Source organism: Lepisosteus oculatus, chromosome 9 (genome assembly GCF_040954835.1).
Source record: "Lepisosteus oculatus isolate fLepOcu1 chromosome 9, fLepOcu1.hap2, whole genome shotgun sequence".
Taxonomy (NCBI): domain Eukaryota; kingdom Metazoa; phylum Chordata; class Actinopteri; order Semionotiformes; family Lepisosteidae; genus Lepisosteus; species Lepisosteus oculatus.
In genome coordinates this window covers 36,916,485-36,941,142 of record NC_090704.1, presented here as the reverse complement: position 1 = coordinate 36,941,142, position 24,658 = coordinate 36,916,485, and the positions used below count along the sequence as shown (strand labels likewise).

General features: G+C 35.0%; 2 protein-coding genes across 2 annotated transcripts; one reads left to right on the top strand and one right to left on the bottom strand.

Annotated features, from left to right (window-relative positions):
• Window positions 1-6,627: 6,627 nt before the first annotated feature.
• Window positions 6,628-16,180, bottom strand: pts (6-pyruvoyltetrahydropterin synthase). The gene is made up of 6 exons (XM_069194490.1): window positions 15,823-16,180; window positions 12,609-12,688; window positions 11,091-11,113; window positions 10,305-10,361; window positions 9,089-9,159; window positions 6,628-8,991 (listed from the first exon to the last, which is right to left on the bottom strand). The coding sequence occupies exons 1-6, from the start codon at window positions 15,915-15,917 to the stop codon at window positions 8,868-8,870; spliced, it is 450 nt and encodes a 149-aa protein (XP_069050591.1). The 5' UTR covers window positions 15,918-16,180; the 3' UTR covers window positions 6,628-8,867.
• Window positions 16,181-20,044: 3,864 nt separating this feature from the next.
• Window positions 20,045-22,995, top strand: rcvrna (recoverin a). Its single transcript, XM_006643476.3, has 3 exons — window positions 20,045-20,499; window positions 21,347-21,458; window positions 22,171-22,995. The coding sequence occupies exons 1-3, from the start codon at window positions 20,119-20,121 to the stop codon at window positions 22,284-22,286; spliced, it is 609 nt and encodes a 202-aa protein (XP_006643539.1). The 5' UTR covers window positions 20,045-20,118; the 3' UTR covers window positions 22,287-22,995.
• Window positions 22,996-24,658: the final 1,663 nt, after the last annotated feature.

Genomic DNA, 24,658 nt, shown 5'->3' with positions numbered 1-24,658 from the left:
CCTAAGCTTTGAATTATGGCCTTTTTAAAGGACCTTGTTGGGTAAAAGTGCACCTAATGAGCTTTCAGGTGATTGGCAAGTTGCAATGTCTCACTGCATGAGCTGTATTGCTGGGCAAAGGGCTTAAAACAAATTGACAACTTTTTGTGAAAGTACATAAGCTATAACTATAGTACTCACATTCTAGAAAATGTTGCGTTTCTTTTTTCCATCAGTATATATCGTAGCAACTTATATTGAGCCAAGCCAAAGCAGCAATGGATGTTGCTAGTATTTGTCAATTTTCAACTCAGCTACTTGAAAGGGTTTTAAATTATGAAGGTGTGCTATCTTGGCTGACAAAAACTAAAATTTAGTAACACATTTTAGTTTGTCCCAAGAAACCTGAAAAGTTGGAAAGTTGGAGTCACCTGCTAAATCTTCAAAAAAGGGGTCAGTCTAAAAGCTGAGAATAATAATAATAATAATAATAATAATAATAATAATAATAATAATAATAATAATAATAATAATAATAATAAACAACTTTATTTTATATTGTGCCTTTAAAGGTGGCTTCAAAGCGCTTTACATAATGACAACAACAATAAATAAAAATAATACACAAGATAAAACACAATTACAATATACAGAGGAGACCGGGGATGGTGGTACTAAGAAAAGCAAAGGGTGAAGAATGAAACCAGTTAAGTTAAAGCTCTTCTAACGAAGAAGGTTTTGAGTCTGAATTTGAAGGAGTTTAGAGAAGGTGACTCTCTGATATCCTTGGAGAGAGAGTTCCAGAGCTTGGGGGCATAACAGGAGAAGGCCCTGTCACCCACAGATTATAGACGGGCTTGGGGGACAGTTAGTAGACCAGAATTAGAAGAGCGAAGATTGGGAGGTGAGGAATAGAGCGATAATAGTTCAGACAGGTACTGAGGTGCCAAGCCATGCAGAGCCTTATAGGTGGGCATGAGGATTTTAAAGTCCACACAGAATTTGACAGGAAGCCAGTGCAAGGACTCCAGGATAGGAGTAATAATAATAATAATAATAATAATAATAATAATAATAATAATAATAATAATTGCTTACACTTATATAGTGCTTTTCTGGACACTCCACTCAAAGCACTGTTCAGGTAATGGGGACTCGCCTCCACTACCACCAATGTGCAGCATCCACCTGGATGATGCGAAGGCAGCCATAGTGCGCCAGAACGCTCACCACACATCAGCTATTAGTGGGGAGGAGAGCAGAGTAATGAAGCCAATTCATAGATGGGGATTAATTAGGAGGCCATGATTAGTAAGGGCCAATGGGAAATTTGGCCAGGACTTACACCCCTACTCTTTTCGAGAAGCACCCTGGGATTTTTAATGACCACAGAGAGTCAGGACCTCGGTTTTACGTCTCATCCAAAGGATGGCGCCTGTTTACAGTATAGTGTCCCCGTCACTATACTGGGGCATTAGGACCCACATGGACCACAGGGTGAGCGCCCCATGCTGGCCCCACTAACACCTCTTTCAGCAGCAACCTTAGTAATGTTATCACTTGCACTAGACCTGGTCAGGATTCTGTCTGCCGAATTTTGGACATACTGCAGTTTGTTCAATGTAGATTTACAATAGATACCCCAACCAGTACAGCATTACAGTAGTCAATTCGGGAGAACACAAATGTGTTGATCAGCTTTTCAACCACAGTTAGTGGTAACATTTGGCGTAGGTGAAAAAATGTTTTGACAGTATGCTGCACGTGTGGGTCGAATGTTAATCCGGAATCGGATATCACCCCAAGGTTTTTCAATTTAGACTGAAGCTCAAGTACAGAGCCATCTACAGATACAGTAGGGTTACAGGATTGGCTTTACAAAGTTGATGGGGGGTGCCAATAAGCACGACTTCAGTTTTGTCACAGTTAAGATGAAGGAAATTTTTAGTCATCCAAGTTTTTATGTCAGAGATGGAATTAGATAGAATAGAGACAGTCACATCAGTGTCAGGTTTGTGACGAATGTATATTTGAGTATCATCAGCATAGAAATGGCATAGCTGAGGCCATGTGATCTTAAAAGCTGACCAAGTGGGAAAATTTAAATGCTGAAAAGCAAGGGGCCCAGTATTGAGCCCTGAGGAACACCAGACTTAACAAGACCAATTTCAGACCTATACCCATTAAGAGAGACAATGTGACAGCGATCAGTGAGGTAAGACTTGAACCATTTGAGGGCAGTGTCAGAAACTCCAAACACAGTCTCAAAACGAGAATTTAAGATGTCATGGTCAAACATTGTCAAAAGCAGTATTGAGATAAAGAAGGATGGGTATAGAAAGAGAACCAGAATCAGAAGCTATTAGAAGATCGTTAGTGACTTTGACCAGGAAAGATTCTGTGCTGTGAAGTTGACAGAAGCCAGATTGGAGGGGCTCGAAAAGGTTATTTGCCATGAGGTGGTTATGTAACTGAAATGTGACAGCACATTCTAGAGTTTCTGCAAGAAAGGGTAAGTTGGAGATGGGTTGAAAATTGTTTAGATTATCCAGAGCCATGTTAGGCTTTTCTGGCACGCGGGTAATGGCAGGAGTTTTTAGGACCGTTGGTATAACACCAGTGCTCAAGGATTCATTTATAATATTGAGGACAATGGGACAAAGAGAAGAGAAACAGGACTGAAATAAAGTGCTGGGAATGGGATCTGAATTAGATGTGGTGGGTTTCATCTGTGTAACTAGTTTATTGAGGGATGCTGAGTCACGAAGAGAGAAGTTGGAGAGAAGCGAACCAGAAAAGTTGGATAAGGAGGGAGGAGGTATGGAAATGACATGGGTAGTGGAGAGAATGTGATGTTGGATGTTGTCGATTTCAGAGCTAAAGAAATCTAAGAATGTGTTGCAAAGTTGTGGTGGGGCAGTTTGGCTTTAGCAAACTGTTGACGGTGGAGAATAAAACAAAAAAACAACAATTTACATTAAGTATGGAGTTATCTAAAGGATTGAGGTGCTTGTGATGCTTGTTTTGGTTATGAACATAGAAGGCTGCTTCATACTCTTTAAACTAACATATCTGCTTTATTCTGTTTTGTTGCACAGCATTCCAGAATGCAAACCAATTGTCCTTTGCTCATTTGTTTACTGGAATATAAAGGTCGGTGATATTTATATAACTTGGGGTTATTTATTCAGGAATCACACTATTATGATTATTATGCACTATTATTATAATTATGTATTGTTGATGGAACTGTATGCTGCATGCCAGTTAATCACACATGGGTTAACAGGCATGCTGTGGTAGCACTATACTGTATGTGCAAGCATATCTGTCTTTACTGTCATTTAAGATTAAACTAAACACACTCTCTAATGTATAACACAATAATTTACACTCAGATCTGGTACAGACATAATGGTCTCAGCTAATAGCATATTCTTCCAATTTTGTATACCTTATCCAAATAAAATGTACTGTACCTCAGAGATGTGATGCAAGCTGTAATTCTCTCACATTCCAATACATACCGTATAAATCAGCATGATCCACAACAACTGGTATCTGACATGAAAACTTGCAGTTACATGCTGATAAGACATCTTTTTGAAGAGCAGCAGACACCAGAACATAAACAATAATGTAAAAGATAAATGGTTTTCTAACATAGGCACATCTGACAGCAGTAAACAGAAACACCAATAAATTCAACCAGGCCATCCCAGGGGGTCACATAAACATATCTGTTAGGGTTAAGGGCAAGTAAATATCGAGAGGAAGACTCTTAACCTTCCACAAACCTGTGAGTAAAATTGAGCCGACCCATTTCCCAGAGCCTACTCGTGAAGATTTTGTGCCAAGAAATGCCTTTAGTTAGAAAGATAGCAATGCTCATGGTAATGTATGCACTACATAGTAAACCATTTTCTTCCAACATAGAATTCTGCACGCACTGTCCTGAATGTCAGAAACTCCATTACAAATTGAATAGCTTTCTGAGGGACATGCAATATGTGGACAGAAAATATGTGCTTAAAAGGCAAAAAATGGTGGTTATTACTTTTTATAAGAAATTTAGATGTACAGTATAGCTGTATTACAGTACAATCCTCATTGTTTAGTTTTTATTTACATATTAAACTGGTCTCACAATTTTGCCATATATAGAGCATTAAAGCAGTTTGTCAGTTAATTGCTGCTATTATCAGGTCAAGGAAACTGTTTTTCGTATATGAAGGTTTGGCTTAATTATGTGCATCGGCAAACAAGGACTATAAAACAATTAGGTGAAAAAGGTACATATGTCACTAGAGGGCAGCAATACTCCACATAAGAGTTGGCTTGTTAAGCACACCATGCAGTTAAATTAGAATGAAATAAAGTTTATCAATCAAACATTAAAAACATAATGCATTAAGCTTAATTTAGGATCAATGTCAAAGTCTATTTAGTTAAGTTTATAACAGAAAAAAAACTATAACGTTTATTAATAAATGACCCATGACAACATAAGTTTTTGTTAATTGCATTAAGTATATCTACTGTAGATGCAGCATGCCTTTCAAGAACCTCCCAGTCCAAAACCACACAGTTGCCTCTTCAGACATTTGCAGCTTTGTTTCCAGCAATAGAGAAGTCAAAGCCATTCAATGGTTTTGAATGGAATGTACTGTATATGTGTTTATATGCATATACACAGATCTGCCTCTCTTTACTTTTTCACATTGTTTCAAGTGAAACAATTTTTCACTTGAAAAGTGATCATTACTTACAGTATTACAGTATCACTGAATTTACTTTTGTACAAAAGCCTGCATTCAAGGCTCACATTATCATTTGCCATTTGGGACTTTAAATCATGTTCAACAATCTAGCTTTTGAGCATGGTATGCAGTATAATTTTTGGAAATAATATAAACTATTGTAGTCACTTAAGTATGAGAGTTCTTTCAGGCAATAATAAAAATGACTGTAAGACAAAAGTGAGGCAGGAAGTGATAGGAATGGCAACATATTGTGAGACATCCCTCAAAGTGTGTTTTTTTATTTTATTTGTCTAATGACCTATTCATATTTAAGGTGGGTAGCTGCATCAGCATGCTTAGGCTGCAAAGGGACAATAGGTTTATTCCATGCTGAAAAAAAGAAGAAAGAAAACACAACGTTTTGGCCACGGAGCCTACTTCAGGTGTGACACCTGAACACCTGAAGAAGGCTCCACGGCAGAAACGTTGTGTTTTCTTAAATTTTTTCAGCATGGAATAAACCTACTGTATTACTTGTTCATATTCATATTTAATGCCATTTGTTTTCCCAAGAAGGAGAGCAGACGAACCAACACTGAACCACAACAAAGATACTTTGATGTCACACTTGATTTATATCAGTTCTTCCCAAATGGCAACCTCGCTTCGCAAAAGGGGAAAGTAAATATGTGCAAACCAGTATCCATGGAAACCAAGCAATAATATAAGGTGGCCTCCTGACGCCTTTCACCTTATCTTTAAAAGAATTCCCTTCCCAAAGAATACTGGCACAGAGAGCAGGGAGCCCTTTGGTCCAGTGCAGCATAGGAATTTTGCAGTCAAACTGTTTTGTATATTTATCATCTTAATATGCTAATCTGCTCTGTAAAGAAAAGGCAAAATATACTGACTGTATACAGTATATATTATATGTATTAATTATGGTACTGTACGCAAAACTACACAATTATTATTTAAATCTTATTCAACAGGGTCTTCATCAGGAAGGTTACAGATTCCCTAAAATACTAATAATCCCTTTAAACATACAAGTGTCTAATGTCTACTAGAAGCTGTTTAATTTCTAAAAGTGTCTCATCTAACTTTATCTTTCATCTTCGCTGTTTTAAAACTTTCAATGCAGGTACCTTTAAGTAAAATATGAGACATAAATATATATAGATGGCAGAAAGTATACTGTATGATGGGAAAAACATTTACAGTATGTGTTGCAGTAGATTTAGCACTTTGAGCATTTAGGCAATGCACAGAAGCAATAAAACGGAATGCTTGGATGAATAGCACAGAACACAGTACAAGTCAAGAAGGGTTATGCTGAAATCCTAATTAGATCACATTTGGAATACCACACAATCCAGTGTCAGTGTAGTCGGCACTGAACATCGGCACACAGGCCTTTAGTCATGTAGCAATTTTTGAGACAAGGTAATGGAAAAGCCCCTCCCTTTTTTATCTACCACAAGGACTAGCCTTAATTGCAAATTGTCTTGGTTATAGCAAATATGTTTGTATGTTTATACTTTTTCACTCATTGGAGCCTCATTATTTCTTAATGAGGAAACGTCTCGTTTCAAGCTGAACTTTACTCTCAGTCCAAGCCATTATCCTCAAGTGTCCTCTGTCAATGTAAACTATCGTTATGTTCAATGACCACGTTCCAAGATGTACAGATAATCTCAGCAGGAAATCCTAATGCAGATAAAGACAGCACAGGCCGCCAGCCAGAACTATAAAAAGGCTCTGGTATATATTTGTAGATACAGTACCTGAAAATTCAGAAATTGTACAGCTTCCATGTCCTGAACTGCAGACCAATATCCATTATGAAGAGCCTCTCAGTGCCAACACAGAACTTCTTAAGTGTATAAAATAACCAAATCACGTCAGTGTTTCCTACCTTTTTAATTCCAGAAAAAAAAAGAAAATAAAACCTGAGCAAAAAAAAACATTAAAATAAATCAGTTACAGTATGTTCAGAGGATTCAGAAATTTTCAGTAATTTTATTTTTCCCCATTACATAACTTGACATAAGGTCGTGTTTCTTATGCATACAGTATAAACATGTCACTTTTTGCTTTGAAACATTAGTTTAACTTATGTCAAGCATAGTATTTGGATTATAAAATGGTTCAAGTTAACATACAGTAAACAATTATGTAATGCTCCTTCCTAATGCTTTTTAATCAACGTTATTTGCATTATCAAGAGCACATCTTCAATTATTTTTGTGACTTTTTTTGTGACAAGCAGTATACTGTATATACTGTATATAGCACAAGAAAATTCACAAGTAAGAGAGTACTTGTCCAATCTACTGCAGCTGATTGATTTTGGTAGATAACTGATCACCTCTACCAGCCATTTCTTGAAAGAAGTGATGTTACTGGCTTCAATAACATGGCATTTCGACAATAATTAGTTTTAAACTCTGCATTGTACATCAAAGAGATGTAAGGACTTGAACTTGACCGCATGTCCAGGCATGGTACTATTTATCCCTATACAGATTACACTAGTACCTATTCATAGAAGCCAAAACAGGATCATGGACATGAATCCTTTCAATTTGAAGTTTTACTGACAAGCAGGGGATAAGGGGAGTGCGTGAACTATGGCATTTCAAGAGAAAAGGTTATATAAGGCTATTAGTAGAAACACTTAAAAGGAATTACAGAGACAAATATAAACAGAATAGGTTTCCTACTGTTTACTACTCTATGCCTTTATGTCAATATTTCACTGCTCCACCGGGGTCTCCAGAGAAAATATTATTCTGATATGGTCAGATTGAGCCATCATGCTCTCCCTACTGGCCTGATCTTTTATTTATAATGACAAAAACTCATTCTGATCTCACTAAAGACATAATTCTTTGTATTTTATCTAACTTTTTTCCATTACACACAGGAAAAAATGCTTTGTAGCACCCTCTGTTGTTTAAACATAAAATCACATAATTACATTTGATGCTTCCACACAAGGACACAACCAATTACATACAGTATCTGGCATTATCTGATAAACGATCTCAATGAAATCTAAAGGTTTCTTCTTGGCTCTTCTAAATTGCTGCTTCATTGTCTTGTCAACATCTACAGTATATCAAATTTACATCTAAATGAAACATACTGTAGAACTATACATTTATTTGTGTATGTGCTATATAAAAAAGAATATGGATATCATTAGTATCTGCCTTAACAACTAAAATTAAAATAATTTCCAAAAAAGATCAATTGGATTTTAAAGATTTTAAAATATATGATACATTCATGATGCCCCAATGAACAATCCAAACCATTTTATAATCTTTTAATTTAACTGAAGGTATAATGTCAGTGCATCTTCGAAAATTCCAAAAATAAGGGGTATTTTACATTTCCTACAACTAAAATTAATCTGATCCTTTAGAACTCTCACTGAAGGTAAGGCTGGTATTAACTTAATTGCAAACAGCAAAATGAAATTCATAAGCTTCACAGTTCCAAAGATATTAAGTACTGCAAATGTTTCTAAAGATTCAACATTTATTCTTGGAATAATTACATTTAAAAACAGTAGAAAACAATAGGGCGTAAGTTCAATTTTCTATCATGTTCAATATTATCATTTAAATTCACATGCTGGCACAGGTAACACTCTATAATCAATTTTGTTCTCTGATGTAACTGGCTACAACCTTACCTGTATATCATAAAAATTAAACACACACTTGATTCATGAAGAAGCAATAAAAGAAGAGGGGGTCAAATGTTTTTGTGTTTTCATTTAAGTGTCATCAGTGTTGATGAGAAAATGAGAAAGGCATGAAAAGATATTAAGAAAATGTTCAAGTTAATTTACCAGGAAAAAAACAGCCCTATTCCAGTTTGCAATTCTTTCACATGAAAACACATAATAATGGAGATTGCAAAGAGTGAAAAAAAACTAAATAAAAAACACATTCATTTAAATCATTACTGTATATGTCTGTGTAAATTTAAACTTTAAAATGATTTGTCAGTGTTACAACATTCTGTAACAACACTGAAACATGTTTTTAAAAATTGTTGTTAAAATGCACTTATTCTATTTGGTCCCCATAGCAAGCTACTCTCGATATTGATGTAAAGTCAAAGTAAATTCTATTCTCCACGGTAAACAACAATGTTCTTATCAGTTTCATGGATCTTCACTTCATAGAGTGCATTTTGTGGCAGGAGCTTCACTAAGCTGTCCCAGATGAACACAGCTAAATTCTCTGTAGTGCTAAAAAACAAAAGAAACAAAATAAAAAACATAATTTTAAGACTTTTTAACTTTCACACTTTAAAATAATGTTACTACATAAAACCTTTATACATACCTAACTGCATTTGCGAAGTATGGAACATCCTTATCCAGGTTTTTGTGGTCTAGAGGTTTCATGACTGCCTCCTTAAAAAAAAGAGGGAAGTAAGAAATGGCAGAAGCAATATGCTGGACGAGAAGATGACCCATGGAATTCTCTCAAAATTAAATTGCTTATGCCTAAAGAAGGCTCTAAAGAAAAGTGTGTACAATTTTCAGTGTGGAATTTACCTTTACTTGTACAATTCTAAAATAAAAGGATATACAGTCATTTTTTTACATTGGTAACATACTGATCTTAACACTACTGGACTGGTACTGTACTTGCTGATACGATAAACCCCAACTCAAAAGAAATGTGCAAGTTTGCCTGTAAAAATACAGTCAACTTATCACTTATTAGCATTATATACTGCCCTCTGAGAAAGAGTTACCTAATAGTGGGTCAATTCACATCCATTGGCAAATACAGTACATCCACATCACATTACGGTTTTGCTTCCATTAGATGTTCATAAGTGAGCGTAAGGGATATGGGACTCCTCAAACATGAGTTCTCCATAGCACATGGGTAGTAATTTAACAGCTTGTTGTGGCTTGAACGTGCCTACTTTTTAATTTTTTTTTCTGTAAACTCAACCATTGATGCTCTCTGAATTGAAGCATAAGTCTGCTACTGCTTTCAGTGTCACACCTTCAATCACACTACTTGTAAGGTCATTTGCATCAGATGTCTTTTTCCATAGAACATGGATGAAAATCAGAAATAACAAATTATTGTGCTGCATCTACTTAATGCCATCAGGAATCCGGGGTTATGAAATACAAAAAAAAGTAGAAGGTGGAAAGAATGAAAGTCAGCGATTCTGTCATCTAAGAAGTGTTTCATATAACAGAAATAACAGTGTTTTAGCATCTGTATACTGGCAGTGATTACTCTGAAAAACGTCAATGTACAGTACTACATATTGAATCGGTTTTTAACTTTTAGAAAGCAGCAGCAGTGATAATCCTGCAGACAAAGTGTTATACAGTTTATTGTGAATAAATCCTGAATCTACAAAATGTACACCTTAAATTAAGTTTTCACAAAATAAATACCCCCACTAATATCCACTGAAGTCCACTTCTTCTTGAAAACAAGCTTGATTTTGGAAAGCATGTCATCACAAAACCTTGGGAAAAACTATTTGTCCAGTTTCAGAACAGTGTATGATAAAAGTCTGACCCACCTCAATGTAGTGTTTGAGGTCTGTGAGGTTCATCACCATACCAGTCTCAGGGTCAATCTGTAAAGACACACACAAATCAAGAACAGCACAACAGTGAGAAGTATTACATCTACAATATTTTCCTTGAAAAGGAAATAACATTAACTGGATAAAATTGTCGTTGCACAAATAGTGAATTTTAAAAAGGGGTACAGCCATATACAGTTATGTTGAAATGCTAAACATAACTTATTGATTATAATTACTAAAAGGTCTCGACATTTGCAAGGACTCAGTGCAGAACACTTTTGTGAATAGCCCAATTTACATACAGCCAAGTCCACCCCTCTGCCATTGCATAATGTACTACAGTTTATTATATATGGTTAAAAGACATAAGTTGTCTTTTATGTGATCATTTACAGTATATGATACTTAAAGTACTAATGCATTGGCTTTAAGTTAATTAAAATAACATTGATCAACTAAAATAATAAAACATTAATCACAAACTTACAGATGTCAAGATCTTACTTTACTTCTAACAAACTACAATAGGACATAAATCAGTAGCATAAAACTGTAAAGACCATAAACAAGAACAGTTAATTTGAATTTTTCACAAATTATAGGATCATCTTAATCAAGACACAATACTGTTATTAATTTCCCTTACACTGCTGTTTCAAAAACAAATCTTAAGTAATAAAACCAGCATTTGCATCACAATGTTTAAGATTGTGATATAACACCATATAAACGATATAACACCATGTATTGGAATAAGAGTAACTGATTGTTACCTACTTTTCCCCTTACAGTTATTTCCACTGCAAAAGAAGCAAACAGAGAATATTAATTTATATTGCTCAGATAATCTCTCGCAGTCAAGAAATTTTACGAAGTTAGCCAATTATAATACAGAGCATAATTTAGAATATTCCTACAGTATATTATGGCTAAAAACCCTTACTCAGAATATTTTATTGATGCAAATTATGTTAAACAGAAAAAGAAAATATAACTACAAATAAAAGACTATGTAAAGCATGCCTTATCTGACAGGATTACATGAATTATCATTACAAACACTTAATTGATTAAGCAATTATCCTCAAATGCAAACAAAGTATAGCAAATTTACAATTTCTTTACTGCAACTGTTATACACGGATTGTGTTATCTGTGTTTTTAAAACATATATTTTAACATTAAGACATATTTACATTTCAAATTCTATAATAGCAGTGTCCCAGGCTAACAACTGCATCTATTTTATGTCAATATGAGAGGACAGCAGACATTTTAATTATTACTGCTTACTTTTTATCATTCATTTTAAGGATTAATTTAAATTGTTTGCTTACTGTCTCACACTAAATTTCTCCCTGGAATCAATAAAAGAAACTACACAACTTATAACTACAACTGAGCTAAAAGTAACAATTTTACAACTACCAAGGGGGTGGTACAATTTATTTACTCTGGCTTGTCCTTTTTTGTGTGTTTTTTTCAGCTCTGCTGAAATCAAACCCTGGTAGAAGGTTCTAATCTTGAAATGATTGTGTGACAGTAATTATTCAGTGAAGGCGGAATTCATATATCAGTCTATTCTTAAATAAAAACGCTGTCAATTTAAAATGCATTTACTAATACTATGTATACTGTGATGTAATTTAATCAAACTAAAATGCACTGTATACATACTGTACATGACTCCTAATAATAACAGAAGCCCTTCTACGTCCCCAATACTGAGCATTGTATAGAACTGCAATGTTGTGGAAAAACTAAATGTGTAATTACATTCATAAAACAATGCCATTGACATGTGCATGCAACACTACTTAAGAATCTATGCATTTGTTTCTACATTATGAGCTTTAGTTAGACTGAATGATAAGACAGCAAGGCTATCTGCTGCTAATGTTACAACAGCACAACGTTCTATAATAACTTAATAAAAATTGTAATTATATAATATAAGATAATTTTGTTGTGACACCTTCCTGGAATTCACCCTCATCATGAGTTCGTCTGATGATACATTAAGCTGAAACTGTGAATTTTGTCACCACATTAAAGGCATCCCAAAGTTGAAGTGTTACCACATTGTACACATCCAAAGTTTATGTGACAGAGGTGATTTTCACTGACAATTGTAAAGAGTTAGTTTTCTGCACAAATTGTGAACATTTACAGCAGTGGATTGAATTTACATGATTTTTGCCCTGGAATGATGGATCGATTTATCAGTATTTGGACCACTAATCTGAAACAGTTACTGACATACTGGTTTGACTGTGAAGCATTTATACTTCTGACCTTTATAGTTGTGCCCATGTCCATTGGGGTTGTTACACTTGCCGAAGATTCTTTTGTTTTCTTCAGCACTTAGGGAGTTGCTAAAATAAGGAAGAAATTAGTCCCACGGGTACAATGAAAATGCAGATTAAAAACATCAGAACTCTAAAAAAGTACTACAAACATGTTTTTCAAATCAGATTTTAAAGAACAAATATTCTCTCTGCCTATAGTGCCTACCTGGAAGAGATATCTTTCACAAAAGTGAAAAACAATGTAGGAATCACAGCCACAAAGTGAAAATTGTGTAAGTGTAACTGAAAAAAGTGTTTTGATCAAAATATTTTGATAGCAAAGTAAATGCTGCTGTCCTTGTGAATAAAACAATTTACTGAAAAACAGAAATGTACAGTATATACAGTAGTTGTTTTTTTTTCCAACTGGAGTAATGATGTAAGCAGGTGACCAGAAGCAGGACCTCTGACGTGAAGCCGACAGAAATAGATAAAGAGGTTAATGATCCAAAGAGATCATCATTAGGTCAGCCTCTAATCTGAGTAAGCTCCACGCAACAGAGAAATCTTACTTTCCAATACCATTTGAGTCCACAAAAAAGGAGTCCCAAAAAATATGAATGACTTTTCCTTGTCATGTTTTAGAAAGTTAAGCATGGCATTATCACCTGTGTGCAGGTACTGCATCAAGTTACATTTCACTTAAACTAATCTGAAAACATTTCATAAACGACAACATAAACAATGAAATAACTCCAACAGACATTATTGCAATATCTTAAATACTGCATCCCGTAAAGGCAAGTTTTAAAACATACTGTATACAATATCTATTGCTATGACGCTGCATTCTTTAAGATGAGTATCATACAGTAGTGGTAATTTACACTCAAGTAAACTACTAGAACACCAACAATTAAGTTCCAAATATACACAGCCCAAGAAAAACTATTAAATATGAAAATGCCAAAACAAGAGTACCTGTATTCAAATTTTAATGGAGTCTCATTTATTGTATGTTTGTTTTTTTGCATGTTCTTGTTTTAGAGCACATAGAAAGGAAATCAATATACACAAAGGAGAACAGGGTTTTATATGCCTGCTGTGCAAAGGTACAGTAGATATTTTCTTTTTGGAACTTTAATTGAATACAAAAAGAAATAAAATGCTACAATAGGAGTCCTCAAAAACAGGAATGAACTACAGACCATATGATATCAATAATTAAGAATCAAGCTGTAAAGTTTTCAAATAATTCAGTATGATGACAGTCCAATGTCTAGGCAAAGCTTTTCTACAAAAACTCTGCACCCTACTCTGTCGTGTAGTAAGCATGGCGAAAACAGCGACACTTTAGGTGGTCATTGCACTAATCACACAGTCCTTGAAAACATGGTTCATTGGAGGGAATTCCATGACGCTTACACTGTGAAGTGTAAAATTCCAAGCAGCTTAAAGTGTTACGGGGTCGCATACCTCCAAAGATGGAAAGAACCAATTAGGACATTAACAACTTCATGTCAGATGGGTGATGGGCCTTCAGATAAAGACTTAAGGATAATTTGGATATCTGTAGCTTACAGCAAGTAAACTGATGAAGCTGCACTGAACAATTGTTTTAGACATGAAGGGTATTATTGATCTCAATCACCAGGGAGACCACCAGAGACTCAGAACTGAACTTTGTACACTTAATATCAAGCTTCAACCAATTTTATTTTAAACACGTGTAACCGGCTGTATAACAGAAAAACGGCAACACATTTAACGAAAACCACATCAACAACTAATGTCTCACAAATTGCAAGTTAACTTATTTTCTTTTTGGAAATGATTTTCAACTTTTCACTTACATTTGGAGATACTGTACAAACACTGTCATAACTCTTCTGTGTTAGAGTGTATCAAAAGTGGTACTGTATATATAGAATAAATCACAATGCTTGATCAGGACCTTATTTTTATTTTTAACACTCTTTCTAGAGCGTAGTCATTAAGTGTAATAAAACTACAAGATGAGACTAAAATTAACTAAGCATCATAGTTCAAACTAATTATAATAAAAATACTTCAGTCAGATATCAGATAAAAAAAGGCAAAAATAAAAGTATTAAACAGAGGAACCGCTTTATGTCATGACTGCAACACAATCTCGGTTATACAATACTAAAGAACATTTCTGGTCGCAAATCAGATCAATCATCCCCTGTCCTCACGCTTGAGCTGCTAACACACTGTTAACACTCGGACAGTCTACAGCTCTGCTGTCGTACATTACGTGAGAACTTGTTCTAGGGCCCCTTTGGGCATTTGATCAGATTATTTTTCACCGTAAAAATCTAAAATTACGTGTTTTGTTACATCTGAGTTAAAAATCGCACAGTTCTTCTGATTATTTTTCAATGCTTATTACAATTTTATGTTTTGAATTATTAATTTGGTTAGTGTTCAGCATTTTAAGCGCATTCTCCTGTCTACTGCGTGCTTTACACAGTTCGAAAAGGCAGCAAGGAAAATACTGAATAAAATTAAATCAGTACCAATGCATCATTTTTTTAATTCTAAACCAAACGCAACAAAAAGCTATCATGCAATAAATCCGGTAAAATAATCAGATTAATACAAGCATGCAGCGGAAAATCTTATGTGCATAGACTTAAGAATTCATGAAGTAACGACTAATTTTAAATACTGTTCTTCATAATGTATGAATCTGTAGGACGAAATAATTCACGCGAACGATTAAGGTTTGATAACTACAAAAGTACACTGCAAAAAATTCAATTCCCATAAGCTCTTTCGGTTTGGGGAAAGGTCAACTAAGGGATGCACAGTAGTTATTGCTTTCAGTTTTATTAATGTTTATGCGTGGTGCTAAAATGTAAATTTAACAGTATGTTTGTATTTAAGCAACTTATATGAACTATTTTTTTTAAAATTTACAATCCGCATCATCCACAACAGTTCGTTTTCAAATCAACTGGTGGTCCATGATTTATTAATTTCGGTGATACAGTAGCTCGTAACAAATCTACAGTATTTTGATTGGGTCCGTGTTCAATTTTAAAGTCGGGAACATTCATGTGTCAAATAACACCTTAAACAGTCTTTTGTTTGATGCGATGCAATAAAGTAGTTTTGCGTAGTTCTCCTGGACTTAAATAATAATATGCATTAGAAATCCCTGGCTACACAATAATAATTTGATAGTTCCTTCTTACCTGTGAAGTCGATGACAAGCACTAAAACTTTCTACTCGGGTTATGTATGCAAACCGACCGATAGCATTGCTCTCCGAAGCTGTGTTTCCTTCCATTTTTGTTTTTCAAACGCTATGGCGTCTGTGGAAAATATTTAGAAATAAACAAGGGCTACCTTGTTTTTAGCGACTACATACACGTTCAATCTTAGTTTTATACTTTCTTAAAAATTCCAAGGTTCCCCTTTTAATCAGAACCCGAGTTTATGTGTGGATCTATTACATAACCAATACAAACAACCGTATTTAATTTAAATGTTACGCTGACACGTATTTCGTGTCACAGGTCACGTAAAACGTTTTAAGCATGGTGATGTAACATTGTCAATTTGCAATGGTGGCAGTTATTCAGAAAACTTAAACTTTGAATATGGAATAATTAATAAACGAGAAATCGATTTGAAATTCCCCTTAACGTATTTATGAAATTGGTTCCCCCTTCTGGTCAAACTGGGTAATTTTCTTCAGTTATTCTACTGTATATACTGTATTATACCAGCAATTTGAAGCAACTAACAAGCTACAGAATACAGAAAGAAATTGCAAAACCATGTTAAGTATACACACACATATAAAACATTTAGTGTATTCTCAGGTGGCATGGTGGTGCAGTTGTTAGCATTGCTGCTTTACAGTGTGGGGGCCCTGGGTTCAATTCCAGATCAGATCAATTTCAGAAACTCAGACATGTGGGTACACAGAAGCCAAAAAAAGTGTTGAAAACACAGAGAACAGTTCTAGATGTCAGAGGGAAAGCAAACACACATATTTGCACAAAACTCATGATGTATTAGGCGGGATGTTCAAGCTCCTTCTGTTGGGACTTTGACGTTGACGAGACAAAAATAAAACATTTATTATATATAAAAGCAGCATTGCAAAAAAACAACAACAAACAAACATATTACTAGGTGCCATGATTTAAAAATGCAATTCGACTGCAGCTTAGTCCATCTTCCCCTTGTAGTCATGCGCTTTGCTACTACTGTATATCTAGATAAAACTTGTATTGTATGTTCTCCCCATGTTTTACATGGTGTTTCTCTAGGCGCTCTGGTTTCCTGCAATAGTCTGAAAACATACTGTTAGGTTAACTGGCTCTGTCAGCCCTGTGATGGACTGGAGTCCAGGGTGTACCTGTTGCTTGCTGAGATAGGGTCTGGCTCCTCCTGCACTCCTGAATTGGATGAAGAGGTTAGAGAAAGGAGGAGTAGATGGATGTGCATTCTTGAAAAAGTCATTTATTATTATGGTAACCAATACTGTACATATATCTGTAAGACAAAGTAAACAAAATTCTGCTGTTCTGTTGCTCCTCTGTCCCATAGATTCAGAGTACCAGAGATCATTGGAATATGTTGCTATCAGTTATTGTTAACTTATTAAAATCAGCTTTTAACAACAATGACTAACCTGTTATGTTCATTTTTATGGTCCTAAATGGAAAGTCAGGAAAACAATTACCCCAGGAACAAATAAATCAGCACAACCAACAAGCTTAAAGAAATAAAACGGGTGGAGTGGTGGCTCTGTGGCTATGGATCTGCACCTGTGGCTGGAAGGTTGCCAGTTCGTATCCTGTGGCTAGCAGAGGAATCCTACTCCGTTGGGCCCCTGAGCAAGGCCCTTAACCCCAACTGCTCCAGGGGTGCCGTATACAGTTAATGGCTGACCCTGGGCTCTGACCCCAAGCTTCTCTCCCTGTCTGTGTGTCTCATGGAGAGCAAGTTGGGGTATGTGAAAAGACAAATTCCTAATATGAGAAAATTGTATAAGGTCAATAAAGTGGTCTTGATCTATACATAACGTTTGCAGGTTGCTAAAACTGACACCAAATCCAAGACAGGATGGTTTCAGCACATTGCTGTCTACTTGCTTCATTCGTTAGACTTATATTGGCCATACATACCATTATTGTCTTATTTTGGAAAGGCACTTAACCTGTTTCATACACTTACTGTATTTCTTAGACTACTATCAATCAAAAAAATTGTTTTTCATTTTTGTGGCCTAGTAATATGTAGCTCTTAGACAGTTACAAACAAACAACTGTAATTTCTGCTATTACTGTTTATGTTCAGTGAGTTTTGAGAAAAAAAAGTCAAGGTATGCATCAAGAAAACATTTTTGTTGTTCTAGCACCATATTTTGGAAACAGGGAAAAAAAGTTAAGAATACTAACAATCAGTGTCTTTTCTAAATATATTAAATAGGCATATTTTCAATATGGAAGTGGTGGGATGATTTTTTTTGTCAGCAATCATCACACTGTAGCTGCATAATGTAGTTTTTAATTCTGTTTTAAAGATACTGTTCAACAGAAGCAAGCATTTGACCTTGTCTTGAATCATGCAGATCCATCTGCCCATTAATTAGCCCCCAGTGGTTACTGAAGTAGTACCAGATGTAACCATGATTAAATATCCAGTTTTAAGTTAGTCCACTGTGCTCAAGTGCACATTCTAAATATTCACTATCCTCAATTACATATAATTTTCTAAACCTTAGATAGAATGTCGTGAAGATAACTTCGCTTTACTTTGATTATCCTTGATAGATTGCCACCCTCTTTAATCCTAGATAGGCTCATTTTAATCCTCTCACACCCACTGAATAAGATTGTCTTACCTAAATTGTATCTGACTTCACATTATGTAAATCTGAATGTAGCTATTCAATTGAAATTTGCATTAGTTCTCATAATAGATTGTTTGAAAAAATTATTTTTCTTTCTCCATTAACACCAACCCATGCAGATAAATGTTTAATTGAAAAGCCTGATTTAAAAAAAAATATATGGGATGAGTTTACTTACAGTATTTCATCTTTGACAAAGAAGTATACTGTAGTACTGTAAGTATGTCTGCAGTCACAAGTCATCTGAGTGTGGCTTGGACATCCATAAAAACACAGTGAAATTGCATATCAGTGACTTAAACCAGGATATGGAGCAAGGCTGGCCATGCAAACTCTTTCAAGAAGACACTACTACAAAAGATCTTTTTGTTTTCTCTGGAAGAAAATGTGTGAATACCCAGGCTGTTACTTTGCTTAAGTTTCATACCCAGGCTAAGTCATGTGGCAGATAATTATGCCTTTTGGTAACTGAGACAAATCCAACCATATTTCCTCTCTATCAGGCATATCATAGTACAGGCACCAAACAGAAAATGTAGAGAGGACCTCTGTCCCATATAAATGCCTAAAGCCTTTTGTTTGTATGTATTTTGATATATTGCTTAAGTTGGGTTCTGTACCTGGATTGCGTTTGGTATGTTCTCATATTCTAAAGAAATATATATGCTGAAACTAATTTTCTGTTTCATTTATTTATATGCCTTAATTTCCTTCGGTATATGTAGTGTTTTCTCCTTACCTCAATAGTTGCCTAGACATGCTTCAAGTCATTGTAACACCAGATGGCTTTTTAATCCTGCCTCTGCTACTGCTAAATTAGAATTAGTGCCTAATGAAATACGCACAGAAATAAACAAGCTCCTTATCTCACCTGCACTACTCTCGGGATCATAAATGGTTTGCATCAATAAAAAGCAAAATCATAAATACTGCCATCACTCTTGCGTCATAGCCTGTCTGCAGTGTTTGTTGTCTACAGAGACTCAATAAAACATATCCTACGATGAATTATTTGCCCTGTATGGAATAAAATAATTGCTCCTATTTGCTAAAAGGAACAGATGATTTCCCATATCCCATATAGATGTTATGAGACCTATATCATAATAAAATGTTTCAAATAATTTACCCTGTTCAGAAAGTGAATAGTATAACTGCTATACAAAACTGGGGGCAGGACATTTTGGCATTATTGACAGCAACCAAGAAAATACTATTTCTACCAGTTATAGCACCTCAGTGAAAAACCTTATTTTTGTTTCCTTAAATGCAATAACAAAACAATGAAAATCAAACAGCAGTAATCCAAAATAATAATCCAAAATAAAATCTCTGACCAGTTGAACACATGAGAAATGTTCCTGTGTAGACTGATTCACATATCAAAATCTTTGCTTTTTTATTAATATCATTGATTGACACATTCAGCATTGCATCCCAGCTTCCCCCCCAGAAAAACAAGACTTTGTGTGTGACGTGTTTATCCTCTTAATCCTAAAGAAGCCTGGCTGGATTTAAAAGGAGATATCATGTCCCATTCAGCAGTGTGTGGGATTGTTGAGTGCAAAGAGATTTGAGTGCTCCTCAGCTAAGTCAGCATCACACAAAGGGGTTTTTTGAAATGGGAAACAGCAAAAGTGGGGCTCTCTCAAAGGAACTTCTGGAAGATCTCAAGCTGAATACAAAATACTCAGAGGAGGAGTTGACAGCCTGGTACCAATCCTTTCAAAAGGAGTGCCCAAGTGGAAGAATTACCAAGCAACAGTTTGAAGGTATTTATGCCAGTTTCTTCCCTGATGCCGACCCCAAAGCATATGCACAACACGTTTTCAGAAGCTTTGATGCCAACAGCGATGGCACACTGGACTTTAAGGAATACATCATTGCACTGCACCTGACCTCCTCTGGAAAAACTATGCAGAAATTGGAGTGGGCCTTTGGCTTGTACGACGTTGATGGCAATGGGACCATCAGTAAAACCGAGGTCCTGGAAATTGTCAAGGTATACTGTATCTTTTCATTGGTTACCTTAAGTGCCTTTACTGTAAGTTAGTTTGGGTGTGTGAGAACAATCTCTCTGTGTGAAAGCTTGTTAGCAGTGAGCCACTCACTTCTGTCTGTATAATCTATTCCACAAGGCTGTGGGTGCACAAATAATGGTGTACAAATAGTTTAGGCTATTTTGCATTGGGCTATTTAATTTTTAGGTGTCCTTTGAATAAATTATTACCTGGCAAGGAAATTTTTTAAATGAAATGTCAACATATACTGTATACACATGTACTGTAGCTAATACAAAACAAAATGTTTACAGTATAACAGTACAAATAATATTAAGCCATCATTTGTTGATTAGTATGGCAAACGTAACGTATTTGATTCTTTAGAATAGGCCAAATCAATGAAGAGATGTGTGTCCCTTAAATCATGATTAAAAAACAGTTTAGATCCATGAATTATACAAAACATACTAAAATCAGAATAGAATATTTCTATGATATTAAGATCAAGATTTACTTTCATCCAAATAAGCATGAACTCTTTTTACCCAGTTATAATCAAGGCAGTGGAGGAAAATGTGTTTAATTGGACAATTAACTTTTAATCTCCTGCAGTGCCAATTTTCAAAAGGGGTGAATAAAGTCATGATTGTATTCCATTGAGATTATATCTTCAAATCATTATTTTCATCATGGTAGTGGGATTAACATAAAGGTGGTTTAAAACCCCAACTGGAAAATGATTGTATGACCATATGGTTTTATGGTCATACTGTATGTAGTTACTTTTTATATTGTTTGATGACTTTTAATCTTCTTTTTCAACAATGTCTTGACTTGTCTTTTCAGGCCATATTTAATATGATATGTGTAGAAGATCAAAAGACCCTTCCAGAAGATGAGAATACACCGGAAAAGAGAACAGATAAAATCTGGGATTACTTTGGAAAGAAAGAAAATGGTATGTCAGTTCATCTGCTCTGTTACGAGTTGCAGAAATAAACACCATTCAATAGATAATAGGGATGGAATTTCCAGATCTCTTTAAGTGTTTTGAAAAGTAAACACTGTTAGTTTAAAATATATAATTCTGTATCATGACCTGAGTCAGGTCCAATAAAATACCATAATTGTAGATCTGTTTCATTAGGTTTAAAATACAATTCATGATTTGCTTCTTTAAGAGTGATGGAATGTTGTGAAAGGTCAGATTAAAAACTACTAGTAAAATGCCATTACTACAATATTTCTAGTACAAAAAAAAGAGTTACTGCCCTTTTTAGTATATCTAAGAACATTTAGCTGTGAATATAGTCTTAACACATTTAAATCAAGTTTGGGTAGATAAACAGCAGCTTTTCTTATGAAGACGAAGTAGTGCTTTATCGCAAAGCTGTGACACCACTCCTCAAACACAGCGTTTTTTGTCTTTGAGAATTTGAGAATCATTAAAATCTCTCATAGGATTTCAAGGTTTAGAAACAAATACATTTATTCTTAGGTAAATACTCATTTAATACCTCATTATTCTGCAGAACAATCATCAAAGATATTTCATTGTCTCAATAATTATTGGAAACAATCTGAAAATGGTAATTTTAAACCTGCTTTTTCTGTATGCCCGGTTACACTGCCATTCTTAAAATATACATATCTCTTTGTTTATTTTTCAGATAAGCTGACAGAAGGAGAATTTATTCAAGGGATCATGAATAATAAGGAAATTCTCAGACTGATACAGTTTGAGCCACAAAAAGTCAAGGATAGGATAAAGGAAAAGAAACACTAGCTTTTAGGAACACCTGAGTTTTTTTTTAAACAAAGACTGTTTGAAGCATAACTGTTTACATATTTTATCATCTCTGCACCTCTTAAACCTGTGTACTAGATACTCATTACAACATTTCAGTTTGTGCATCCAAGACTTGTGCATTGTGAAACAAAATTGCTCTCAACATTGACTGTAGCGTCAAGTTAATAATCCCTTTGTAGCAATTAAATCCTCTTAAATTCTGAAGGTCAATTTAGACAAATCCCTGCTATGGACTGCAGGGCGGTAGCGTTAATCTAATAGGTTTCCTTTAAACGTCTTTTGGGCTTGGAACTATTTTAGTGCTTCTCTTTACTTGCTAAGCAAGGAATGATGTTTTTCAGTGACACGGCCCTACTTTCAATAGAAAATAAAGGTAGGAGAGAATAAAAGTAACACATCCTCATGTATTTTTTACCTAGTTTCTTCGGAGCCACACAAGAACTTACAATTTATCAATACCATTGTTATTTATGGATTGCATGGGTGAGATTGTGTTTATAGTTATAATTTTTCATTATTCTTAATTATGTCAATGTATTTGGTAAAGTGCTTAGATTAAATTATCACACTAAAAAATGGGTTTGAAAATAGTCTAATATCAATACCACAAGGGGGTTTAATACATAAGCGATATGTAAGGAAAAGCGTTCCTATTTTACATCTCTGATTAAAAATGCAAACTTAATTGTGATCTTTCTTCATGTTTATCTATATAATATATTATACTGGTATTATCAGTATAACAAGCGCTTTGTATTATAGCCAGGAACTTTGCTTTCTATGAGAACATTGTCTTATTTATTAGAGTCTAAATGGGGTAAAAAAATTAAATCCTTCATAAATGGGCATCTAAAAATAAAGTACTGTAGGATTTGTATTACATAAAAATGCATCATGCATTTCATTCCTAGATTTATACTTAGAATAAAAAGCACACAGGTACAGTATGTATGACAATGGCAGCTTCAACTAGGAGAATGTACTGTAATACTATGTATCATTTCAGGTTCATTTTTGCTTGGTTTTGAATAAAGATTTATACTGTCAAGGAAGCCGGGTTGGTCTCTAGTGGAGGATGGTGTTAAGAGCCTATGTGAGGCGGCCATTCCGGAAAAAGAACCATAGACAGGGTACAGGGAAGACACATAGGGTTTATTGGTGCTCACAGTGAAGGAGGGAAGTTCGTGCAGAAGTGTAGGGAAAATCCGAAGGCAAACATATCCAAGGAAGTTCAAGGAGTTCAAGTCAGGAAGCAGTCCATAGCCGAGAGATCTAGTAGGAGACGCAGACAAACGGTAACACTGACAAGACAGGTATACAGGGCTCTCTTCTAAGCCCCAGGCTCGGTAGGTCTGGGAGCGTAAACAGTCCTGTGCCCTCAGGCTTCCTCCCGAAGCCTGGTGGTAAGCAAGCCATCGGACTACCATATACCAGAGCTGAGCGCTGAAGGTAGGAAGGAGTAAACTTAAATAAGGAAACTAAAACAAGGCACACCAGGAAATAATGCAGGTAATAATTAAAAGGACTAACACGAGGAGGTTTGAGCGCCCTCTGGAGGAGAGGATGGTGACCGTGCCAATCACACATGATAAAATTTGTCAAGAAAAATGAATGCAGGCCATCGAAAGGTTATGCACCTTAACCATATACTGTAGGGCAACATTTTATCTGAATACAGTAAGATTAAATTAAACATATAGTTCATATATGTTTTCTATTCATGTGATCTTCCTGACTTAATTTATTCTTTGCAATTCAGTTTATTGAGCAATTCTATGAAATCATTAAAGAGCTCATTCAAAGCCATGCACCATACGTTTATCCACAAAATATGAAATATAGCATAACATGGTTACTGAAATTAATTAGGAAGTAATATCTAAAACTTTAAGCATTATATTTCACCAGCTACAGTCGAATCAATTAAAAAAAACAAAAATATTCAGAAAGTTTTTATAGGAACTGGTAGTTTTGGTGCTGTAACTAAAGATGTCTAATTCAGAACAATTTCATACTAGATTAACTGTAAAAGTTTTCATTGAGTTTCATTCTGAAAGGAAGATATATTGAATTGAATAAATTATCACTATGTTTCCAGCTGTCAATTAGATCAAATAATAACCTTTTAGACATAGGCTGCGTAGGGCTCTGTCTATTTTCATGTCTGTATGTACAGTATACTTTCCCCTTCTCTGTTTATCACAAAAGGGTTTTCACAGGGGATAGTTTCTGTCAGATCAGTGCAGGATTTGGAGAAAGTTGAGAGATTTTGACCTATGATATTAGCAATACCATGGAAAAGAGGTAAATAAACAAGACCAGAAAGGAATTTTATTTCATATGAAAAT

Coding starts and splice junctions, on each gene's coding strand:
- pts (XM_069194490.1), bottom strand. CDS start 15,917: ATGGAAGGAAACACAGCTTCGGAGAGCAATGCTATCGGTCGGTTTGCA. Junction 10,362..11,090: donor AAATAACTGTAAGGGGAAAA/GTAGGTAACAAT, acceptor GTGTCTTTACAG/ATTGACCCTGAGACTGGTAT. Junction 9,160..10,304: donor ACCTCAAACACTACATTGAG/GTGGGTCAGACT, acceptor CTTTTTTTTAAG/GAGGCAGTCATGAAACCTCT.
- rcvrna (XM_006643476.3), top strand. CDS start 20,119: ATGGGAAACAGCAAAAGTGGGGCTCTCTCAAAGGAACTTCTGGAAGAT. Junction 20,500..21,346: donor AGGTCCTGGAAATTGTCAAG/GTATACTGTATC, acceptor TTGTCTTTTCAG/GCCATATTTAATATGATATG. Junction 21,459..22,170: donor CTTTGGAAAGAAAGAAAATG/GTATGTCAGTTC, acceptor TTTATTTTTCAG/ATAAGCTGACAGAAGGAGAA.